This window comes from Microtus oregoni, unplaced genomic scaffold, assembly GCF_018167655.1.
Source record: "Microtus oregoni isolate MIOR12 unplaced genomic scaffold, Mior012 000003F_ref0000135, whole genome shotgun sequence".
Taxonomy (NCBI): domain Eukaryota; kingdom Metazoa; phylum Chordata; class Mammalia; order Rodentia; family Cricetidae; genus Microtus; species Microtus oregoni.
Genome location: NW_024543062.1, coordinates 6,457,706 through 6,478,538, shown reverse-complemented (window position 1 = coordinate 6,478,538; position 20,833 = coordinate 6,457,706). Strand labels below are relative to the sequence as shown.

Genomic DNA, 20,833 nt, shown 5'->3' with positions numbered 1-20,833 from the left:
CGCCACCACCGCCCGGCAGTAAATAAAATTCTAAGAGACTAGTAAGCAACAAGTCCAGAGATGGGTGGGAGTAGGGGACAAAGATAAACTACAGTTCGTCGGAATTTCAAGTAAAGCCACCTGCTTTGAAGTCTAAGGACCAGAGCTGGGTTGGGTCCCTTGGGCCCACATAGGAGAGAAAAGTGCAATCCAGCAAGTTGTCCTCTGACCTCTACACACATACGCTCCCCAAACACACTCAAAATAAGTAAATGTGAAAACAAAATTTAAAAACCGTTAAGGCTGGGCACGATGTCTCACACCTGTAACACAAGCACTTAAGCTGAGGCGGGAGGGTTGTCATAAGGCCAGCTTGAGCTAGAGAGCTCCAGACTCCAGTGTAAGACACGGTCTCAAAAATTAGACTTTCGTGAAAGACCAGAATAGCAGGAAAACAAGACCCTGGGCGCGGTGGCATATGGTTGGTCCAGGCACTCAGGAACCTGGGCGCGGAGGCATATAGTTGGTCCAGGCACTCAGGAACCTGGGCGTGGAGGCATATGGTTGGGCCAGGCACTCAGGAACCTGGGCGCGGAGGCATATAGTTGGTCCAGGCACTCAGAAACCTGGGCATGGAGGCATATGGTTGGGCCAGGCACTCAGAATCCTGGGTGCAGAGTCATATGGTTGGTCCAGGCACTCAGGAACCTGGGCGTGGAGGCATATGGTTGGGCCAGGCATTCAGGATCCTGGGCGTGGAGGCATATGGTTGGTCCAGGCACCCAGGAGGTGAAGGCAAAAGGATAAAAGGTATCCACCAAGTACCTGACCTCCAACTTATGGTGTAGCCGAGGAGAGAACTGAACCTTTTATCCTTGTGTGTGTCATCTTAGGAAAAGTTATCAAGGTATATCAAGAAAATACTCCAAAAGCCTGGTAGTGCTGGCGCCCTTTAATCCCAGCACTCAGGACGCAGAGGCAGGCGGATCTCTGTGAGCTTGAGGCTAGCCTGGTCTACAGAGTGAGTTCCAGGACAGCCACGTGTGACAGCAGCAGGCAGATGGAGGATTGTGAGCGTCAGGCTGACCTGGCTGCACAGTAAGGTGCAATAACCAAACCAAGCCAACAGCAAATAGAGTATGCAAGGCTGGGGTGTATCCTGGTGCATCCCCGAAGCAGGCTGGTCCAAGCCCCAGGACTGCAAGACAACAACAGAACCTCAGACAGACAAACAAAAGCCTCTCCAGGAATGGCAGGAATGCCCACAGTAGGTTTCCATGGAATAGGCCACAGTTGGAGAGGCCCGATATCTTCCAGTTAATACACTGTAAGAAACACAAAAACAAACTGAAATACTCATTCACAGAACATTTCTGGTTTTTTGTTGTTTTGGTTTTTTGTTTTGTTTTGGTTTTTCGAGACAGGGTTTCTCTGTGGTTTTGGAGCCTGTCCTGGAACTAGCTCTTGTAGACCAGGCTGGTCTCAAACTCACAGACATTTGCCTGCCTCTGCCTCTGCCTCCTGAGTGCTGGGATTAAAGGTGTGCACCACCACCACCACCTGGCTTCACAGAACATTTCTCAGCAATTAGAGCTGGACCAAGGAAACATCTTGAGCTATGGGGATACTTGTTGTTTACGGGGCTGGGAGCATGGCTCAGCTGACGCAGCACTGGCCAAGGGTGCTTGAAGTTGGATCTCCAGGCGAGCACAGGGGTGTGCACTTGTAGACCTGGTGGTGGTGAGACGTGAGAAGAGACAGGAAGGTTCCTGTGCCTGAGGCTCACACATCCCAGGCTTAAATATGACAACTATACTTGTGGACCGAACAACTCAGTTGCTAGAAGAAAGTTAACGTTTTCCATCATAGGCCCATTATATCCATCACTTACAATAAAGTTCTGAAGTGTGATGGTGCAGCACTGGGAGGACTACTGCAGGTTCAAGGCCAGCCAGGGACACATTACAAGATTGGGTCCCAAGAAACTAAACCAACCGAAAAACAAGCTAATAAAAACAACCAAACAAAAACACTTCACTACCACAGAAGAAAAAAAAAATCCAAGAACTGAGCAGTAGTGGTGCATGCCTTTAATCCCAGCACTCAGGAGACAGAGGCAGGAGGATCTCTGAGTTCCAAGTTCTAGGCCAGCCTGGTCTACAGAGTGAGTTCCAAGACAGCCGGGGCTACACAGAGACACCCAGTCTTGCAAAAACAAAAACAAACAAAAAACCAAGAACAAAACTCACTCACAAAACAATAAACACAATTTGTAAATGAGTTTTCTATGACTCAAGCTGTGTGTCTTTCCAAGATATTTAAAATGCTGTTTTACAAGTTAGACTTACGGTGGTGGACGCCCGTAGTCCCCAAACTCAGACAGCTGAAGCAAAAGGATTCTTGTGGATTTAAGGCCAGCCTGAGATACAGAGACAACTTGTCTCGAGAAAACCAAAACCCAACCAACCAACCAACTACCTAAACCAACGCCAGGAATGGGGACATACCTCAGTGGTACAGTACTTTAGTATATCTGAAGCTCTGGGTTTAGTACCCACTACTGTCAAAAAAGACACCATGTGTGTACATGTATATATACCTAACCAACCAAAAAACAAACATACATGTAAAAATACACACACACATACATGTGGACAATGAGAAGGCACTCGGTGCCAAGGTTGATGATCTGAGTTTGAATCTAGGGTTGCCAACTCCTGCAAGTCATCCTGTGACCGCTACATGTGTGTCATGGCACGTTCACACGCACAACGAACACATACACACAAAAGTTAAAAAGATTAAATCTCTATCTGGCTTTACAACGGGAACCAAAGTTTGGTTTTCAGGCTTTTCTGGGTTTCTTCTCCCGTCGCCTTGCTCCGCTGTATTCTCCAGTGCGTGTCCATCACTCACCTTTTCCTCCTTTCTTAACTAATGATCACCCCACCCTGCTTTCCACCTCCAAGTCTAGTACCAACAAAGGTTGTCTTCTTTCTCCTCTGTGTATGTGTGTGTGTGTGTGTGTGTATGTGTGTGTACGTGTGCGCGCATGCTGGCACAGATTGGATTCAGGGTCTTGCACAAGATAAGCAAGCACTCCACCACTGAGCCACACCCCAGCTCCTCACTGGGGAATTCTAGGCAGGGGCTCTACCACTGAGCCACACCCCAGCTCCTCACTGGGGGATTCTAGGCAGGGGCTCTACCACTGAGCCACACCCAGCTCCTCACTGGGGGATCCTAGGCAGGGGCTCTACCACTGAGCTACTTCAGTGGCCCCAATGAAAGCTTTAGATGAAACTATTAGGAGGGCTAGAGCAGTGGTTCTCAACCTTCCTAACACTGCAACCCTGCAGTACAGTCCCTCACATTGTGGTGACCCCCAACCATAAAACTATTTTTTTTTTTTTTGGTTTTTCGAGACAGGGTTTCTCTGTGGCTTTGGAGCCTGTCCTGGAACTAGCTCTGTAGACCAGGCTGGTCTCGAACTCACAGAGATCCGCCTGCCTCTGCCTCCCGAGTGCTGGGATTAAAGGCGTGCGCCACCATCGCCCGGCTCATGAAACTATTTTTTAAGATTTATTTATTATGTATACATATATACATAATATAATAAATAATAATTTATTATGTATACATAATAAATAATACATACATACATTCCTTCTGTGTGTGCGCCTGCAGGCCAGAAGAGGGCACCAGATCTCATTATAGATGGCTGTGAGCCACCATGTGGTTGCTGGGAATTGAACTCAGGACCTCTGGAAGAACACTGAGCCATCTCTCCAGCCCCCATAAAACTATTTCGTTGCTACTTCATGACTGTAATTTCACTACTGTTATGAATCATAATGTAACTATCTGTGTTTTCTTATGGTCTTCTGGGGTTGCCACCCACAAATCGAGACCCGCTACCCTAGACTGGAGGATGGCTTACAGAGGTCCCCGGTTTAGTTCCCATACTCTTCTCAGGCAGCTCACAACCCCAGCTTCAGGGCATCGGGTGCCCCCTTTCGGCTTCCTTGGGCACCTGCACTCACGTGCACACATCCTTACACAGACACACACATGGAGCAAAAATAATAAAAACCCAGAGACAGTATTGGGGTTCAAGATGAAGATCAGAAAGGCAAAACAGCCAACTATAGAGACCTTTTACCCCTACCAATCTTCACACTGAAAGGGTGAGATCCTGTCTCCATGACTCTCAGGCTCCACCTCCATTGAGTTCCCGTCCCTTCCCCTTTATATTCCTTTCTCCACCTCCCTAGTGCTGGGATTAAAAGTGTGTGACTCCCAAATTCTGGAATTAAAGGTGTGAGTCACACCTTTAATTTGTTTCTGAATTGATCTTGTGCAGCCCAGGGTAGCCTTAAAATCAGAGATCCATCTGCCTCGTCTCCCAAAACCTGGGATTAAGGGTGTGTGCCACCACTGTCTGGCCAGTATGGCTGACTAGTGTGGCTACTTTGTCTTCTGATCTTCAGGCAAGCTTTATTTATTAAAGCACAAATAATAGACCACTATAGACACATTCACAGAATTACATTTAAAAATTTTCTTTTTAAAAAGAAGAAAAAGGTTCCTGAGTTGATTCTATCTTTACTGCTTTCGGCTTGGAACAAAATTATGATCCTTTTGTGTATTTAGTTTTTTTTGTTCGTGTTTTTAAACAAGGGCTCAAGTTGCCTGGGCAGGCCTTGAACTCCCAGCCCTCCTGTCTCCACCTACTTCCTAACTACTAAAATTGCAGGCTTGTACTCCCAACCCCTATACCTGGCCAGTCCTCCTTGGCAGGGAGGCTAATGGCACTTACCAGAAACAATGCTCAAAACTGTGTCCAGCATGGGGTGCATGCTTGTAAAGGGAGTCAGAGGCAGAAAGATCACCAGGATTTCCAGGGTAGTGGAAGGGCCACAGGGCTACAGTATGTAAGACTGTTTCAAAAAACCAAGCCACTGGGTGGCAGAGGTAGGCAGGTCTCTCCTTTCCAGGCCAGCCTGGTCTACTGGCAAGCTCCAGTCCAGCCAAGGCTACTTAGTGAGACCCTATCTCAAACAACAAACCAAAAATCCACAACAGAGGGGAGAAGGAAGGAAAAGAGGGAGAGAGGAAACAAACTTCCAAAGAAAACCATGAAGGCACCCACCAAACTTTTACACCCACCGAGTTCATCAGCCTTAAAAAAAAAAAAAAAGTCATTCCTGAATCTTTTTCTATTTTTCAAAAACACTCTCAGAGGTAATAATTGTAACTAAGGCTGGCCTTGAACTCCTGACCCTTCTGTCTTTACCTCCCAAGTGCAGGGATTATAGCATGCACCACCTTCAGCTTTCTTTGGTTTATTTTTTGAGCCAAGGTCTCGCGCCCAGGCTGGCCTGGAAACTGCTCCTAAGCGCTGGAGTGCAGGATGTGTTCATTGGCTCGCTGAGACAGGGTCTTCCTCTGTAGCCCAGGCTGGCTTTGAACAACTGCTTCTCCTGCCCACCAGGAAATCCTTTCACCCTGACCGCTTCTAAATCACTGCATGCTCACGTTTCCTCCAAACCCGCACGGTGACCCGGGGACAATTCTGCACTGGGCTGTCTCACCTCTAACCCAGGCGGGCTCCCTGGAGGAGGCGGAGCTTGGCCAGGAGAGGGCGGAGGAAGTGGGGACCCCCCCCTCCCCAAGCCTCAGGTTGCACGGGCACCCCGTCACGTGACGAGCGCGGGAAGGGGGGTGTGCACTCCCGGGTCAACGTGTCCGGGAGTGGGCGGCGGGGTGCAGCGCGGCCGGGTGGGGGGACCCCGGCGGGCGGGTCGGAGTCCGAGAGCGAGGTGGCAGGGGGAGCCGCGGCCGCGGTGGCGTTGGAGGGGGCGGCCCCGCGTCCGTGTCACGTGGTACGAGGCGGGCAGCCATCTTGCTACAAACACAAACAGAGAGGAGCGGCCGCCGCGGGAGCGCCAGCGCCCGCCAGTCCCCCTCCCCCCCTTGCCGCCGCCGCCGCCGTCCCGGTCCCGCCGCGCGCCACCCGCCCGTCACCGCCAGCACCGCGCCCGGGTCGCCAACGCCCGGGGGGACCGGGAACCTCGCGCCCCCGGTAAGCTCTGCGAGCACCGGAGCAGGCCCGCCCCCGACGCCAGCGGCGGCCGCCCGGGAGCCTTTGCGGGCAGGAGCCGGGGCCGCGGCGCGCGCGGGCCCTCCTCCCCGTGCCCCGCGCCCGCCCGCCCGCCTTCCCTTCTCCCTCCCTCCCTCCCCGGAGCGGCTCCGGTTCGGGCGGGTGTGGGGGGAGAAGGCCCTGCTGCCCCTCTGCTCCTCGGGAGGGAGAGGGGACGGTGGCCGTCCCCGCGCGCGCCCCGCGCACCTGGCGCCCCTCCCTGAAGGGCACGCCGTCCTCCCGGCCCGCGCTTTCCCGCACCCCACCGTGTTCGGTCCCTAAGTAACGGTCGCGTCTCTGGGGTCCCCTCCAGGCTCCCCGACACGTCCCGCCCGGGCCCGGGCCTCTCTGCTGTGTGCTGTGCGCGCGCCGCGACCTCCCCTTTTGGCGGTGTCCCCTCTCGCCGCTCCGTGCCAAGCACGGTTCTGGTAGCCGAACCGGGCCTGGCGGGGCTCGCTGGTCCAAGTATTCTAGCACTTTGGCCGACATGGAAGCTTTATTCTGCCCGAGCGCCTCGTCTTGGGTCTTCACCACGGTTTCTTGCGTTTTTAAGCGGCCACCTAAGTGCTTGGTCATCGAGGTCCCTCTTCCCTCCCCAGTTGTCCGGCCGCGTGAGACACCTGTCTGTCTGAGCCAGGGCCGCTGGGCTGCCCTGACACTAGACCGGGCTCTTCCCAGTCCATATGTCCCCGCTAGATGGGACAGCTGCAGGTCATTGCCCCTCACAGTTTACCCAGAATTCTTTCCCTTAATTTTTTTTTTCAAGTTGAAAGCCCCTTCTGTGTCCCCTCTTAGACCCAATAGTTACTATAGTTCCCAAGTAGCTTGCAGTGCTGTGCCTGGGAGATGCTAAATAAATACTTGGTGGCCAGCTCTTTCCTCCACCCACCCCGGTCCTCCCCTCTGCTCAAAGTCCTACCTTTCCGGAAAAGCCCCTTTCCAGCAGCCATTGCCCCTCCAAGCTGGCACGCCACTTTCTGCTCAAGCCCCCGACCCATTTAGGACCAGTGTCTGGTTTGGTCTGGCATCTACCCATCCAACTGGTTCCGTTGCAGCAGCGCCCGGCCAGCCACCCTCCCTCCCAGATCAACTTTTAACTCATAGGTTGTACATCAGTATCCCGAATTTGGGGAGGATTTGAGGAAGTTGGCTTATTCTTTCTGTCCGTTGGCCGGGTGGGTCCGGGTTCTTGAGTGTCCCACATGGGGATTCTAGTAAAATTTTAGGGTGTGCTCACCTTTGTTGACTGGCTTTGTCAGGTAGCGGTTGTAAATTAGTGATTTGTGGGGGTAGTGAAGAAGAGACCCCAAGCTAACCCTAGCCTTGTACATGTTTTTTGGCTTTTGGGATAGGAAACACAGACCGATGGTGAGGTCAAGGCACTTGGTTTGCAAGCCTGTTGGCCAGGAACTCACTTCAGGTGGGAGTTGAGACCAGGCTCCACAGAGTTGTCCTCTGCCCCCATGTGTGCCCCTCCTCCGCATCACACAATCATAATAAAAAAGAGGGGAAAGGGAAGCAAAGGCGGCACAAAAGTCTGAGGAAGGGCCCTGGTGGTTAGAGCACTTGAGCCAGCATGAGGACCAGAGCTTGAATCTCCAGAGCCACACACCTGCTAGGTGACCATGGTGGCTCGCCTGTTGTTCCAGCCGTCCCAGGAAGACAGATCCCCCTCGCAAGAGGGCTAGCTAGACTCGCCAAAACAGTATATTCTGCCTTTGCGAGAGCCCCTGCCTCAATTAGCACGGTGGGGAGCAAGTGAAGATGCCAGGCATCAGCCGTGGGCCTCTTCACTGGTGTGCGTGTGCTTCCACACGTGAATTTGAACAGGTAAATGGACATCATACACATGTGCAAAACGTGAAAGTCTTAAGAAAAATCTTGGCTTGGAAGCCTCTGCCACTCGTGGGAATGTTCGGGAAGCAGGAGGGCTGCTCTAGGTGTGAGGCCAGTTTCGGGTACAGTTTGGGACCTTGTCTCAGCAAGCCTCGTCAGCCCCAAGTGAAAGAAAGAATTAAACCAGCTTCAGGCTCAACATAGGAAGCCTGAACTTGCAGGATGGCTCCCGCCACCTATCACATCTCTGTCAGTCCGGGGTAGTGGTGAGGGTGTCAAGGTGCCCGTCAGGGAAGCTGTAACTTCATTTTCTATGTACTGGAGTCCCCTGGCTAGGCGAGCTGACAGAAGGGATCAAATGAGGTAAAGCGTGAAAATGCTTTGAAAACTGTGAAGTCAATTCACAATTGCCAAGTGCTGGGCTTGCTTGTCACTGTGGTGGAGTAGAGCAGGGGTAACTGCTGCTCTGGGGCTGCTGGGGGCCTGCAGCCCTTCCTCCCCACCACACATGGAGAATGCATACTCACGGGGAAAGTCGCCTTCTACAGACTGGGTGACTGATGGCCCAAGTGTGGGGCATTTGGGTTTTGACTCTTGTTAGCCGTGGTACAGGATGGTGCCGAGTTACATTGTTTTAGATGGGAACAGAGTTAGGGGCCATAGAGTAAGGAAGCATTGGCCTGAAGTGTTGAGCTTATGTTTGTAGTTCTGGGCACAAGAGGAGCGGGCCCAGGCCCCCGAGGAAGCTGCCAGCTCCAGCACCAGCCTGTGCTTCCAGCAGGGCTCATACTGAGAGCGCACAGATGCTGGGGGAGTTGAGGTGGGCTGTGGGGAGGGGGCCTTGTGAAGCAGAGGTGACCTGGGAAGAAAAGACTCTTCACATAGGCAGCCAGTAGAAGGTGAGGTGGGAAAAGATGAGGTCCCCAACTCAGCTGCCCTCCTGTTTTCTTTCTTAGAGAGAGGCTTGGTTGCTTAGCTTGGAGGGGTGGGCAAACAGATTGTTTTGTTCTCATTTTTAAAGTATGTATCACTGTGTCTGTCTGTTTCATGATGAGGGGTGGTGTCAAGGGACAACTTGAAGAAGTTGGTTCTCTCTTTCCACCATATGGGTCCTGGGGATCAAACTCGGGTCATGAGGCTTGGCCACAGACTCCTTTATCAGCTGAACCATTTCTCCAGACAGATGCTGTTGCTTTTCCTCGGGACTTGCCTCCTAAGGACTCTGGACTTTCTCACTGGACAGTGCAGTGAGGGAAGCCTTTACTGGCTAATGAGGGACAAGGGAGCCCACAGGCCTCCCTTATTTTAAATGTTCCACTGCCTCCCCTGGATACATGCTGAGTGACAGGCCTGCACTATCTGCCTGATTTATGCCTTGCTGGGGATTGAACTCAAGGCCTTGTGCATGCTAGACAAGAATTCTCCCAAATGAGCCACGTTCCCTAGTCAGCCATATGCTTCTTTGTGCTGGGTTGTCCTCTGAGTTGTACAGTGGTCTCCACCTGCTAGCAGCCAGTCGCACCCTTCTGCCCAGCTGACAGCCTGGTGTCTGCAGTCATAGTCCTCAGGGAGTTGAGTCTCCCTCAGTCAAGAGCACATGGCTTCGGGCAGCACGCAGTGGACTGCATACTGCTCCCTGGGTCCCTTCAGTGTGAGGAGGAAGCCCAGTGCTGCTGAGTTCTGGGCACTTCTCTCTGGCTGGTTTGCAGGCCTGAGAACCTGCACGCTTGCCTTGGGTCTTCCCCTGCCTTTGCAGTGGCCCTGTTACATCCACATTGCCACTGCTTGTTCTTTTTCTATTTTCATTTGCTCTTTTTAAATTAAACATGTCCTTGTGTCCACCTCCCACCCCACCTTCAAGCTGTGTGTATGTGTGTGTGTGTGTGTGTGTGTGTGTGTGTGTGTGTATACACGTGTACATAGTGTGCATGGAAGTCTGAGGATAACTTGGATGACACGCTTCTCTCCTTCCACCACGTAGATACTAAGGTATCTGATTCACATCTTCAGGATTGGCTGCAAGCCCCTTTACCAGGGTGAGCTGTATTGCCTGCCCTCCTTCCTTAGACTTTCCATTCAGGGAGGCTCCATGAAGGGTGGGAGGATGCACGGTGAGGGTAGGGCACCCTGTTACTCTCCTGCTGGACAGCGCTCCCTCACTGCCAAGATCAGTGCCTGCTCCACCAGGACTGACTGAGTAGGCTCCAGATTGTTTGAAGGAGTGTGGGGTTCTTTGTTTGGAATGGGAACAGTGTCTAGCCCTCACAGTGGCTTTTCCCCTAAAGCCTTTTATGGGCCCATGCTCATGAGGATGTGAAGACTGCAGGTTGTATCTTTCTCTTTTGCTCTCAACTTTATTGCTTGTTCAGTTTTTGTGTATATGCATGAATGAGTGTATACTCACATGGAGGTCAGAGAAAACCTCAGATGTTGGTCCTTCCACCTTGATGGAGACAGGGTCTCTTCTGGAGGCATCATTCATCAGGCTGACTGGTCCATGAGCTCCCAGGGGTCCTCCTGTCTCCACCTCCCATCTCTCTGTAGGAATACTATGCATCTATCTATACATGGGTTCTGGGGATTAGAACTTAGGTCCTCATGCATGTGCAGCAAGCACTTTACCCACTGAGCCATCTCCCCAGCCATCTGCTTAAACCAGGAGTTCACCAATTTTGCTAGATTGGATGTCCAGCAAGTCTCAGGGATCCTCCTTTTTCTACCTCCCTAGTGCTAGAGTTATATCTACCTCCCCAGGCACAAATGTTTGGCTCTTACGTAAGTATTGGTGAGTATTGGGACTTGATCTCAGGTCCTGTGTTTGTGCAGCCAGCACTTTTCTGACTGAGCCCTCTACACTGCCCTACAAAACGTTTTTTAAAAATAAATACTGAGGGCAGGACTACAGGGCTTGTGCATGCTAAGCAGGTCCTATGCCACCAGCCTCACTAAAGCTTTCTTAAGATGATTGTTGATGTCTGGGGCTGGAGAGATGGCTCAACAGTTAAGTGCACACACTACCTTTGTAGAGGCCTTGAGTGTGATTCCCAACACTCAAGTTAGGTGACTCACAGGTACCTGTAACTCTAGCTCCAGGGGATCTGACACCTTCTAGACCCTGGGCACCTACATTCAAGGGTACGCAGCGTCATTCCTCCCACCCTACACATATACACATAATTAAGGAATAAAAATAAAATGAGGGTGTAAACCAGGCATGGCTGTGCGTGCGCACAATCTCAGTGCTCAGAATAAGATAAAATGATGGTGTAAGCCAGGCATGGCCGTGCGTGCGTGCGCACAATCCCGGCGCTCAGAATAAGAAAATGATGGTGTAAGCCAGGCATGGCCGTGCGTGCATGCGCACAATCCCAGCGCTCAGAAGGTTGAGGTGGAAGGATTCTTACCGCTTCATTTATTCTTTTGGAGTACAGATTGTGGCATTGGCCGGGCGGTGGTGGCGCATGCCTTTAATCCCAGCACTCGGGAGGCAGAGGCAGGCGGATCTCTGTGAGTTCGAGACCAGCCTGGTCTACAGAACTAGTTCCAGGACAGGCTCCAAAACCACAGAGAAACCCTGTCTCAAAAAAAAAAAAAAACCAGATCTGTGGCATTGATGTCAATACATTTACAGTTTTATGCCTCTGTCACCTGTCACCAGCCTCCCCTGTGCCCAGCCGAAGCCCTGAACCCGTTCAGCATTTGCCAACAGTTCTGTCCCAACTTCAGGTTTTTGTGTTCAGCCTGCCCCAACCCCTGGCTCCTCTGTAAGGAACATCCTACAGAGGTTTTATCTTTCTTGACCCCCCCCCACCCCCGCCCATGCTGGGACCTGAACTCAAGGACTCTCAACCACTGAGCTGTCTCTCCAGCCCAAGTCCCTTTTTTGGCAGTACTGGTGGTTGAAGACAGGGCCTTGCGCATGCTAGGAAAGTGCTTGACCACTCGGCAGCATCTCCAGCCCTCTTGGGGCAGGGAATGGGGAGCTTGAACTTCTGATCCTTCTGCACCCACTACCTGAGTGCTAGGATTACAGGTGTGTACCACCACGTCTGGCTAATGTGATACTGAGGTCAAACCCAGGGCATTGTGAGTGCTAGGCCTGCTCTCTGCCAACTGTCTGTGCCTGACTTGTTACACTTAGCATCGTGTCCTCGGGGTCTGCGGAGGCCCTGGGGCATCACTGAGCAGCACAGGTGCCCTGGGCCAGCCCATTTGTTGTCTCTCAGCAGCCACACATCACCCCAGATTCCAGGGTGCTTGGATTCTGGGTCACCCCGTTGTCTGCCATGGTGTCTTGGTTTAGCTACAGGGGAGACCATCTTTCTTTCTCTTTCCTCCAGACTCCTGGCATCCTGCACCGGATGGGGACTGCAGAGGCACACTGGTCCAGCCTCCTGCCCAGTCAGTGATAGGAACCCACGCACACCCCTGGACACTGCCTGCCCTTCTTCCTCTACTCTGCCCTTCCTAGATGAACCCACTTCCAAGAGTCTCCTGCCCAGGCTCCTAGAGGAACCTGCCCCTGTTGCCCCTGCTGCTCACCAGCCTCAGAGATTGGACTTGCCTCTTCCCATATGGTGAGGGGCCTTCTGCCAGCAACTCCGTAGCCCTCTTCCCACCTTGAACTTTTTTCTGAGGGACAGTTCTTGATGTAGGGGAAGGAGTTTAGGCTTGGTTTCCATTTAGTAGATGAGTCTGGGGTGCTGTGGCCACACCCCTGCTCTAAGCCTGCCCGGGTACGTGTTTAGTCCGTGTTTGGTTCCTGACCAAACCCAGCTCCCTGATTCTGATTTCCAGACAGGTAATTTGAGTTTTTTTCTGTAGAGAAGTCATCTTGTTCCAAGATTTACTGTGATGCTCTCCAAAATGGACCATTCCTCTATAGGACATGAGAGGCCCATTCCTCTATAAGACATAAGCTGCCCATTCCTCCATAGGACATAAGTGGCCCCAGTGCCTTGTTTTATTTTTTAAGGCATGGCCTCATGTAGCATAGGCTGACCCTGAACATGTATGTAGCCAGGAATGACCTTAAATTTCTGAACCTCTTGCCTCCATCTCCCAAGTTTTGGGAATCACAGGCATGTGGTACTGGGGAGAGAACGTAGGGCTTCGTTTGTGATAAATAAGCACTCTGCCAGCTAAACCAAATCCTCAGTCCTTTTGTTGTTACTGTAACAAGGTCTACAAGGTGTCCCAGGTTGGTCTTAAACTTGCCATCCTCCTGCCTCTGTCTTCAGAGTGCTGGAATTGGAAGCATGGGCACCGCCATGCCTGGTCCTGATGGCTTCCTTACCTGGTTTGTGGTCCTGAAAGTCCATCACTACCATCCTTACCTTCTCACTGTATCCGTGCCGCACTAGCCATCTCAGCCACCCCGTGAGAGCACCACTGACCACGCCTGTACATCTGTCCTAAGTTCATTGTACCCCGCAGCTGTGGGCCAGAGGATGGGAGCCATCTGACTCACTGGTGTAACCACCCTCTTCCTTCTCTTCTCCCTAAGGATCTTTCCCAGATGTGAAAGTTCCTCCCTGGCACTACTGAAGCTATAGACCGTAGCTAGTTGCTTGGGAACTCTGGGTCAGCTCAGCCCAGGCCCTGCCAGAACAGAGAGAGCCCTTGTCTTCCCTGCTTCTCAGGGCAGGACTGTCAGGTGAGTGTTGGGCCACCAGAGGGCGCCTCACTGAGGCAGACCAGGCTCAAGCTTCTATGTTCTCTCACTCCCCTAGGACTCTCCCCTACCCTGACTGGCTTCCGTTAACTCATGGTGTGCGTGGTCTCGTGTCTGGTTTAGGTGAGTTCTTCAGTGCCAAAATGACTCACCACCCAGATGGTGGCCTCTCACTGACCCAGTAAGGTGTTGTCCCCGTGAGTAACCTGCAGATGGTTACTTATGGCCCTGTCTGTGGCCCTACAGGTATTTGAACAGTACACACTTGGTCCTCCTTTCTCTGCTCATTCTTGACCTTTGAAAAGCATCTCTGCTCCACGATGGCAGCGGAGACACTCAACTTTGGACCTGAGTGGTGGGTTGCTCAAGCTCTGGCCCATGGGAAGAAGCTGGGGTAGTGGGGAATGGCTATGTGGACCTCCCTATCCCTTCCTTTCTATGCCTGATCTAGGCTGAGGGCTCTTTCGAGTGGTGGCAGTGTGACCTCTCCACCCCCATCTCCTGCTATGCCCAAATACAAGCTAGCAGATTACCGCTATGGGCGAGAGGAGATGCTGGCCCTCTATGTCAAGGAAAACAAGGTGAGGTTTTGGAATGGGACAGGATTCCCTCCCCCATTTGCCTGATCAGTGAGTTGCCCCTGAGGGTATAGTGTATTGGGCCTCCTGCCCGTCACAGGTCCCCGAGGAACTGCAGGACAAGGAGTTCGCCGCAGTGTTGCAGGAGGAACCACTGCAACCTCTGGCTCTGGAGCCTCTGACTGAGGAGGAGCAGGTGGGGCTGGGCCCAGCCAGGCTGAGACAAATGGGCCTAGGGTGGTGGGAGGAGGAGCCGGGCTTGAGAGGATGGGGGTTGACTGAGTGATACGTCCTCACTCCCATCCCTGGCTCCCTCCTCAGAGAAACTTCTCCCTGTCAGTGAACAGTGTGGCTGTACTGAGGCTGATGGGGAAAGGGGCTGGGCCCCCTTTGGCTGCCACCTCCCGTGGCAGGGGCAGCACACGGAGCCGAGGTAGAGGATGACACCCCACGTTTTTTAGGGGAGGAGATGGGCAGAGTCGGAATGGGTGGTGCTAAGGATGCAGAGGGGCACTGGAAGGTCCCAAGCCCAGATGTGAGCCCTCTTCCTTCAGGCCGTGGCCGTGGTGACAGCTGCTTTTACCAAAGAAGCATTGAGGAAGGGGATGGAGCCTTTGGACGCAATCCCCGGGAGATCCAGCGAAGCCAGAGCTGGGATGACAGGTGGGGTGGAAAGATGAGGTAGGCAGGTAGGGCAGAGGAGTGGAAGCTGGGCTAGTGGTGGGGTGACTGTGGAGGCCAGAGCCCTCTGGGTCCTGTCTGCTCCTTTCATTCTGGTTGTTTTGGGGATTCTGTTGTTTTCTCCCCAGCCTGATGTTCCCTGGCTCCCCCTGCTCCACCTTAGAGCAGAGGGGATGATGTGTGTGCCTTAACCAGCATCTTTCTTCCACAGAGGTGAGAGGCGGTTTGAGAAGTCTGCAAGGCGGGATGGAGGTATGAGAGTGTTGAGTGTGGTGGCAACTGAGGTTGGGTTCCCAGGTTGGAGGGGGGAGGACAGGTGAGTTGTCATGGGGTTCTTTGATGCTTATTGTCTGTTTCCCCCATGCCAGCACGATCTGGGTTTGAGGAGGGAGGGGCTGGCCCAAGGAAGGAGCATGCACGCTCGGACAGTGAGAATTGGCGCTCATTGCGAGAAGAGCAGGAGGAGGATGGCAGCTGGAGACTCGGGGCAGGACCCCGGAGAGATGGTGATCGCTGGCGTTCCACCAGTCCTGGTAAGATGGGGCAAGGTGGGGTTCAGGAACTGCTCCCTGAATGTGGCTGATGTTGGGGAAGGGGATGGCCACGCATGTGAGGAATGAGAACATCCCAGGGAGGCCATGCTAGCGGGAAGGCCTGCTGAGCTGGAGAAGGCAGAGCCTGGTGTGGCTGGTCACTAGTTTCTATGTGTTGTTTTGTTTCTTTTTCCAACTTTCTCTTCCAGATGGTGGTCCCCGCTCTGCTGGCTGGCGGGAACATGGGGAACGGAGGCGCAAATTTGATTTTGATTTGCGAGGGGATCGAGGAGGGTGTGGCGAAGAGGATGGGCGGGTTGGGGGAGGCAGCTCTCACCTCCGGAGATGCCGAGGGCTCGATGGTTTTGAAGATGACAAGGATGGGCTCCCTGAGTGGTGCCTGGACGATGAAGATGAGGAGATGGGCACTTTTGATGCCTCCGGGGCCTTCCTACCTCTCAAGGTACCTTCTCAGGGACCAGAGGGGTTGACGGAAGCTGTCCCCCAGCTGCTCTCCCACTGTCCACTCTGCCCTTTCTCACACAGAAGGGCCCCAAGGAACCTATTCCTGAGGAGCAAGAGCTTGATTTCCAGGGCCTGGAGGAAGAGGAGGAGGAGCCTTCAGAAGGGGTGGATGAAGAGGGGCCTGAGGCAGGTGAGCCCTTACAACCTTGCAGGGAGGCTGCGCTGTCCTCTAACCTGCGATGTCTGTGCGTGTGCATGCATGCATGTCCCGAGCCAGGACTCAAATGTGTGGAGAGGGACCTCTGTCAGGTGTGAACAGAATGACCTTTGGAGTCCTTTAGAAGCTCTGGAGCTGGCAGGCACCCACACAGCCCTTACACTTATGGGTCCTAACTAATACCTCACAGAGCAGGGCCAGGAGTCTGCACAATGCAGACAGCTCGGCTCTCCACATCCATGCTTCATGCTTGGGTAGGGAGTTGACCAACGTTGGATAGACATGCCCCAGGGTTGTGCATGTTCACCGTGTGCAACCTCACTTACATGGTCTCCCCTGGTCTTCTATTTTGATCATGTATGTATATGTGTGAATGAATGTGCCACAGTGTATGGAGGTCAGAGGACAACCGTGGGTATAGGTCCCTGCCCTTCATCTTGGTTGAGGTGGGCTCTCTGATCTTTCCCATTGTCTGTGCCCAGTTGGGCCTATGAACCTGTTGAGCATTAATTTCCTGTCTCTGCCTTCCACGTTTTCATGGGAAAACTGGGATTACAGACACTCCTACATGTGGCGTTTGTATAGGTTCTTGGGATTTCAACACAGGCCCTCAAGGTTGGGAGGCAAACACTTATGTACTGACCCAACCCCTTAGCCCCTTCGGTTTTGAGTTCAAGTAGTCATCTGTTCCTTCCAGGTGGGAAGGAGGTGACCCCATTGCCTCCTCCTGAGAAACCTAGCTCCCCATCTTCACTGCCTGCCTTGGGCCCTCTCTGGACGACGAGCGAGGATGGCGATGAGGCAGTGGAGAAAGAACTTCCGCCAGCCGAAGGTAGACTGGCTAGAGCTGATGCACAAGGGAGTGCCAGGGCGTGGGGAGGGATGGGTTGTGGTGAGAGCCTGTTTTCCTAGCAGGTAGAAGAGCCATCTTGTCCCCTTTCTTGCCCCTCCCTACTTTCTCATCTCCTCTTCCAGGAGACGAGATGAGGGGTCTGTCTCTAAGTCCTGCAGTCAGCTCGCCTCCTGGCCCACCTGGAGATCTAGAAGATGAAGAAGGCTTGAAGCATCTGCAGCAGGTTGGGAGGGTGTGCCTGTGCATGCCCGAGAGGCCTCCACTCCTGAGCCCAGCCTCTGTCTGGTGTTTGTACTATCAGTTTACTCAAACCTGACTCTCTTTCTGGACTCCCAGGAGGCAGAGAAGCTGGTGGCCTCCTTGCAGGACAGCTCCTTGGAGGAGGAACAGTTTACGGCCACCATGCAGACCCAGGGCCTTCGCCACTCCACAGCCGCTACTGCCCTTCCCCTCAGCCATGGCGCTGCCCGAAAGTGGTTCTACAAGGACCCACAGGGGGAGATCCAAGGTGGCTAGCAGATTCCTAGGAGCGGATTTGATTGGGCAGATGTAAGTGTGTTCTCTAATCTACCATGGCCACTTCCTAACCCTCTCACACCCTTGTTCCAGGCCCCTTCACAACCCAGGAGATGGCTGAGTGGTTCCAGGCCGGCTATTTCTCCATGTCCCTCCTAGTGAAGAGGGGTTGTGATGAGGGTTTCCAGCCTCTGGGAGAGGTGATCAAGATGTGGGGCCGCGTGCCCTTTGCCCCGGGGCCCTCGCCACCCCCGCTGCTGGTGAGTACTGTCTGCTCTGCAGGTTGCAGGGAAGGCCAGTGGGGGCAGCAGCAGGACCTTAGACTTCCCCACGACCTCGCTTGCTAGGCCTGCTCCTGCTGGGCACACTCACAGGCATGCTCTGACCTCCTGCAGGGGAACATGGATCAGGAGCGGCTGAAGAAGCAGCAGGAGCTGGCCGCGGCGGCCCTGTACCAGCAGCTGCAGCACCAGCACTTTCTGCAGCTGGTCGGCAGGTATGGGGAGCTTCGGGGCATGATGTGGGCACAGCAGTGGTCCTGGGTGGTCTACCATCTGAGTCCTGTCTGTCTGTAGCCGCCAGCTTCCGCAGTGCACGACGCTTCGGGAAAAGGCAGCTATGGGGGACCTGACGCCGCCGCAGCAGCAGCAGCTCACTACATTCCTGCAGCAGCTCCAGGCTCTCAAAACCCCCAGGTCTGTTTCCCTGTGCATGCGTGTGTGTGTGTGTGTGTGTGTGTGTGTGTGTGTGTGCGCGCGCGTGCATGAGAGAGAGAGAGAGAGAGAGAGAGAGAGAGAGCGCGCGCGCGAGAGCGCAACCAACAGAGAATATGTATGCTGGTGTGAGATAGAAAAGGAGGCAGGGAGGAAGTCAGGCTACAAGTGAATGCAGTGTCTTGAGGGCCAGTGTTTTGCTTCTCAGGGGTGGGGACCAGAACCTGCTGCCGACGATAAGCCGGTCCTTGTCGGTGCCAGATTCAGGCCCCCTCTGGGACTTACATACCTCAGCTTCATCACAGTCAGGTGAGTGCCAACCTGCCCCATGCCACATCCTGGTCCCTTTACCCCGAGTCCCTGCTTGTCACACTCAGGCTCTGTTTCCTATCTGTGGGTGGTTCCACTGGGCTTGGGCCTCTGCAGCTGCCTTTCCTCCTGCAGGTGGTGAGGCCAGTCTTTGGGACATACCAATTAACTCTTCGACTCAGGGTCCAATTCTAGAACAACTCCAGCTGCAACATAAAGTAAGTAGCACGCTAGCCTGTTGAAGGCTGGCTGAAGCAGGTGCAGCCGCCCAGCTAACTAGCTTCTTGTCACCGCAGTTTCAAGAGCGCAGAGAAGTGGAGCTCAGGGCGAAGCGGGAGGAAGAGGAGCGAAAACGCCGTGAGGAGAAGCGCCGCCAGCAGCAGCAGCAGGAGGAGCAGAAGCGGCGGCAGGAGGAGGAGGAGCTCTTTCGACGCAAGCAGGTTCAAGTCCCACCTGTCTCCTGGGCCTGCCTGTTCCTGGTGCCAGCCACCCACCAACATCCACTATGTTCTCACGTAGGTTCGGCAGCAGGAGCTGCTGCTGAAGCTGCTACAGCAGCAGCAGGCAACGAATGTCCCTGTGCCCCCTGCACCGAGCTCCCCGCCCCCACTCTGGGCTGGCCTGGCCAAGCAGGGCCTGTCCATGAAGACTCTGCTGGAGCTGCAGATGGAAAGTGAGCGGCAGCTGCACAAGCAGCCAGCACCCCGGGATCCTCTGCGGGCCCAGGCCCCCAACCACCGAGTGGTAAGCAGCAGGGGTCCCAGGGAACCCCCCCCAATGCAGCTTCCAGAATCACTGGGGGCCGGAGGAGTACGTCCCTAAGCGCAGACTCCTAAAGCCGGAGATTTGGTTCTTTCCATTATTGGAAGGATGCCCCTCCCCTGACTCTTTCCCTTTCCCTACCCCCCCCCCCCCCCCATGAGCCTCCTTGCCTAGGTAGCCAGGGCTCCATTGTAGAGCCCCCTGACTTCCTGCCATTTGCAGCAGCTTGGGGGCTTGGGCACTGCCCCTCTGAACCAGTGGGTGTCTGAGGCTGGGCCACTGTGGGGCGGGCCAGACAAGAGTGGGGGCAGCAACAGTGGCAGCCTGGGACTCTGGGAAGACACCCTCAAGAGTGGCGGGAACCTGGCCCGAAGTCTGGGCCTAAAGAACAGTCGGAGCAGCCCGTCTCTCAGGTGGGTGAGACGACTGTTTAGCTTGGGTCTGTCAGGGAGGGGTGGTGGGTGGGTGCTAAGCTTCTGGCTCACCTGTGGCCTCCAATTCCCCGCCTGCCTTAGTGACTCGTACAGCCACCTGTCAGGTCGCCCTGTTCGCAAAAAGACAGAAGAGGAAGAGAAGTTGCTGAAGCTGCTGCAGGGCATCCCTCGGCCCCAGGACGGCTTCACCCAGTGGTGTGAGCAGATGCTACACACCCTGAGCACCACAGGCAGCCTGGATGGTAGGAAGGCAATCCTGGGAGGCCATGTTGGCACTGGGGACTCCAGATCTGTCCAGCATACTTGACTGTCCCCTCCCCATAGTGCCCATGGCTGTAGCGATCCTCAAGGAGGTGGAGTCCCCCTATGATGTCCATGATTATATCCGTTCCTGCCTGGGGGACACGCTGGAAGCCAAAGAATTTGCCAAACAATTCCTGGAGCGGAGGGCCAAGCAGAAAGCTAGTCAGCAGCGGCAGCAGCAGCAGCAACAGCAGCAGCAGCAGCAGCAGGTAGAGTCTTGTGGGACCTGGGGAGGCAGGGTACCCAGGACTCTCCTGATGCTACTCTCGTTTGCCTTAGGAGGCCTGGCTGAGCAGCACCTCCCTGCAGACAGCCTTTCAGGCCAACCACAGCACCAAACTGGGCCCTGGGGAGGGCAGCAAGGCCAAGAGGCGGGCGTTGATGCTCCACTCAGACCCCAGCATCTTGGGTAAGCGTGGGGGTTTTGGGGAGCTCTGCTTTCCCTGTGCTGGCCAGCCATAGGACCTCGGAACTCACCCTCACTTCTCCCCTGGCTTCAGGGTACTCCCTGCACGGCCCCTCTGGTGAGATCGAGAGCGTGGATGACTACTGACCAGCCTGTCCCACCAGCCCCCTGGGCTTTAGGCTTGGGTGGTGGCAGCGGTGGCATGGACCCTCGGGTCTCCAGCCTGCAGGCTCCCAACAAGGAGCAGAGGAGGAAGCAAGTGGGGCAGGGTCCCCAGCACTTGTTACAAACCACACGATGCACCTTAACTCACCCACCACGAGGCACTTTACAGATGGGGAGGGGCTTTTTTTTTCTCTTTAATTTTAAATGTTAGGAGAGACAAAAGTATCATTCAAATACTAGACTGTAGACCCATCTGCCCCTTTGGGA

The 20,833-nt window shown here is 54.1% G+C and overlaps 2 protein-coding genes across 5 annotated transcripts; one reads left to right on the top strand and one right to left on the bottom strand.

The window, feature by feature from the left end:
* Nucleotides 1-5,718: 5,718 nt before the first annotated feature.
* On the bottom strand, nucleotides 5,719-6,697 carry LOC121445901 (translation initiation factor IF-2-like). The gene is made up of 2 exons (XM_041648070.1): nucleotides 6,329-6,697; nucleotides 5,719-6,273 (listed from the first exon to the last, which is right to left on the bottom strand). The coding sequence occupies exons 1-2, from the start codon at nucleotides 6,695-6,697 to the stop codon at nucleotides 5,719-5,721; spliced, it is 924 nt and encodes a 307-aa protein (XP_041504004.1).
* Gigyf1 (GRB10 interacting GYF protein 1) lies at nucleotides 5,735-20,699 on the top strand. 4 transcript variants are annotated; one of them, XM_041647329.1, is made up of 28 exons: nucleotides 5,735-6,064; nucleotides 12,298-12,534; nucleotides 13,464-13,613; nucleotides 13,690-13,754; nucleotides 13,878-13,986; nucleotides 14,083-14,212; nucleotides 14,310-14,405; nucleotides 14,531-14,642; nucleotides 14,764-14,872; nucleotides 15,102-15,142; nucleotides 15,259-15,423; nucleotides 15,633-15,886; nucleotides 15,973-16,078; nucleotides 16,803-16,937; nucleotides 17,081-17,181; nucleotides 17,295-17,466; nucleotides 17,568-17,734; nucleotides 17,870-17,970; nucleotides 18,050-18,169; nucleotides 18,396-18,496; nucleotides 18,632-18,714; nucleotides 18,793-18,936; nucleotides 19,016-19,240; nucleotides 19,481-19,671; nucleotides 19,774-19,934; nucleotides 20,017-20,204; nucleotides 20,275-20,404; nucleotides 20,496-20,699. In XM_041647329.1, exons 5-28 carry the CDS (start codon nucleotides 13,952-13,954, stop codon nucleotides 20,546-20,548), a joined length of 3,120 nt encoding a protein of 1,039 aa, XP_041503263.1. In that variant the 5' UTR covers nucleotides 5,735-6,064; nucleotides 12,298-12,534; nucleotides 13,464-13,613; nucleotides 13,690-13,754; nucleotides 13,878-13,951; the 3' UTR covers nucleotides 20,549-20,699. The 4 variants fall into 4 exon arrangements, with proteins under 4 accessions (XP_041503263.1, XP_041503259.1, XP_041503271.1 ...); XM_041647325.1 differs by having other exon boundaries at nucleotides 15,970-16,078; nucleotides 19,484-19,671; XM_041647337.1 differs by having other exon boundaries at nucleotides 15,970-16,078; nucleotides 19,786-19,934.
* Nucleotides 20,700-20,833: the final 134 nt, after the last annotated feature.

Excerpts from the sequence above, each read along its gene's own strand:
- LOC121445901 (XM_041648070.1), bottom strand. The coding sequence starts at position 6,697 with ATGACCAAGCACTTAGGTGGCCGCTTAAAAACGCAAGAAACCGTGGTG. Across the intron at positions 6,274-6,328 it reads CCTTCAGGGAGGGGCGCCAG|AGGGGCAGCAGGGCCTTCTC; the intron begins GTGCGCGGGGCG and ends CCCGAGGAGCAG.
- Gigyf1 (XM_041647317.1), top strand. The coding sequence starts at position 13,952 with ATGGCAGCGGAGACACTCAACTTTGGACCTGAGTG. Across the intron at positions 18,170-18,395 it reads CAGGCTCTCAAAACCCCCAG|GGGTGGGGACCAGAACCTGC; the intron begins GTCTGTTTCCCT and ends TTTGCTTCTCAG. Across the intron at positions 20,205-20,274 it reads AGCAGCAGCAGCAGCAGCAG|GAGGCCTGGCTGAGCAGCAC; the intron begins GTAGAGTCTTGT and ends CGTTTGCCTTAG.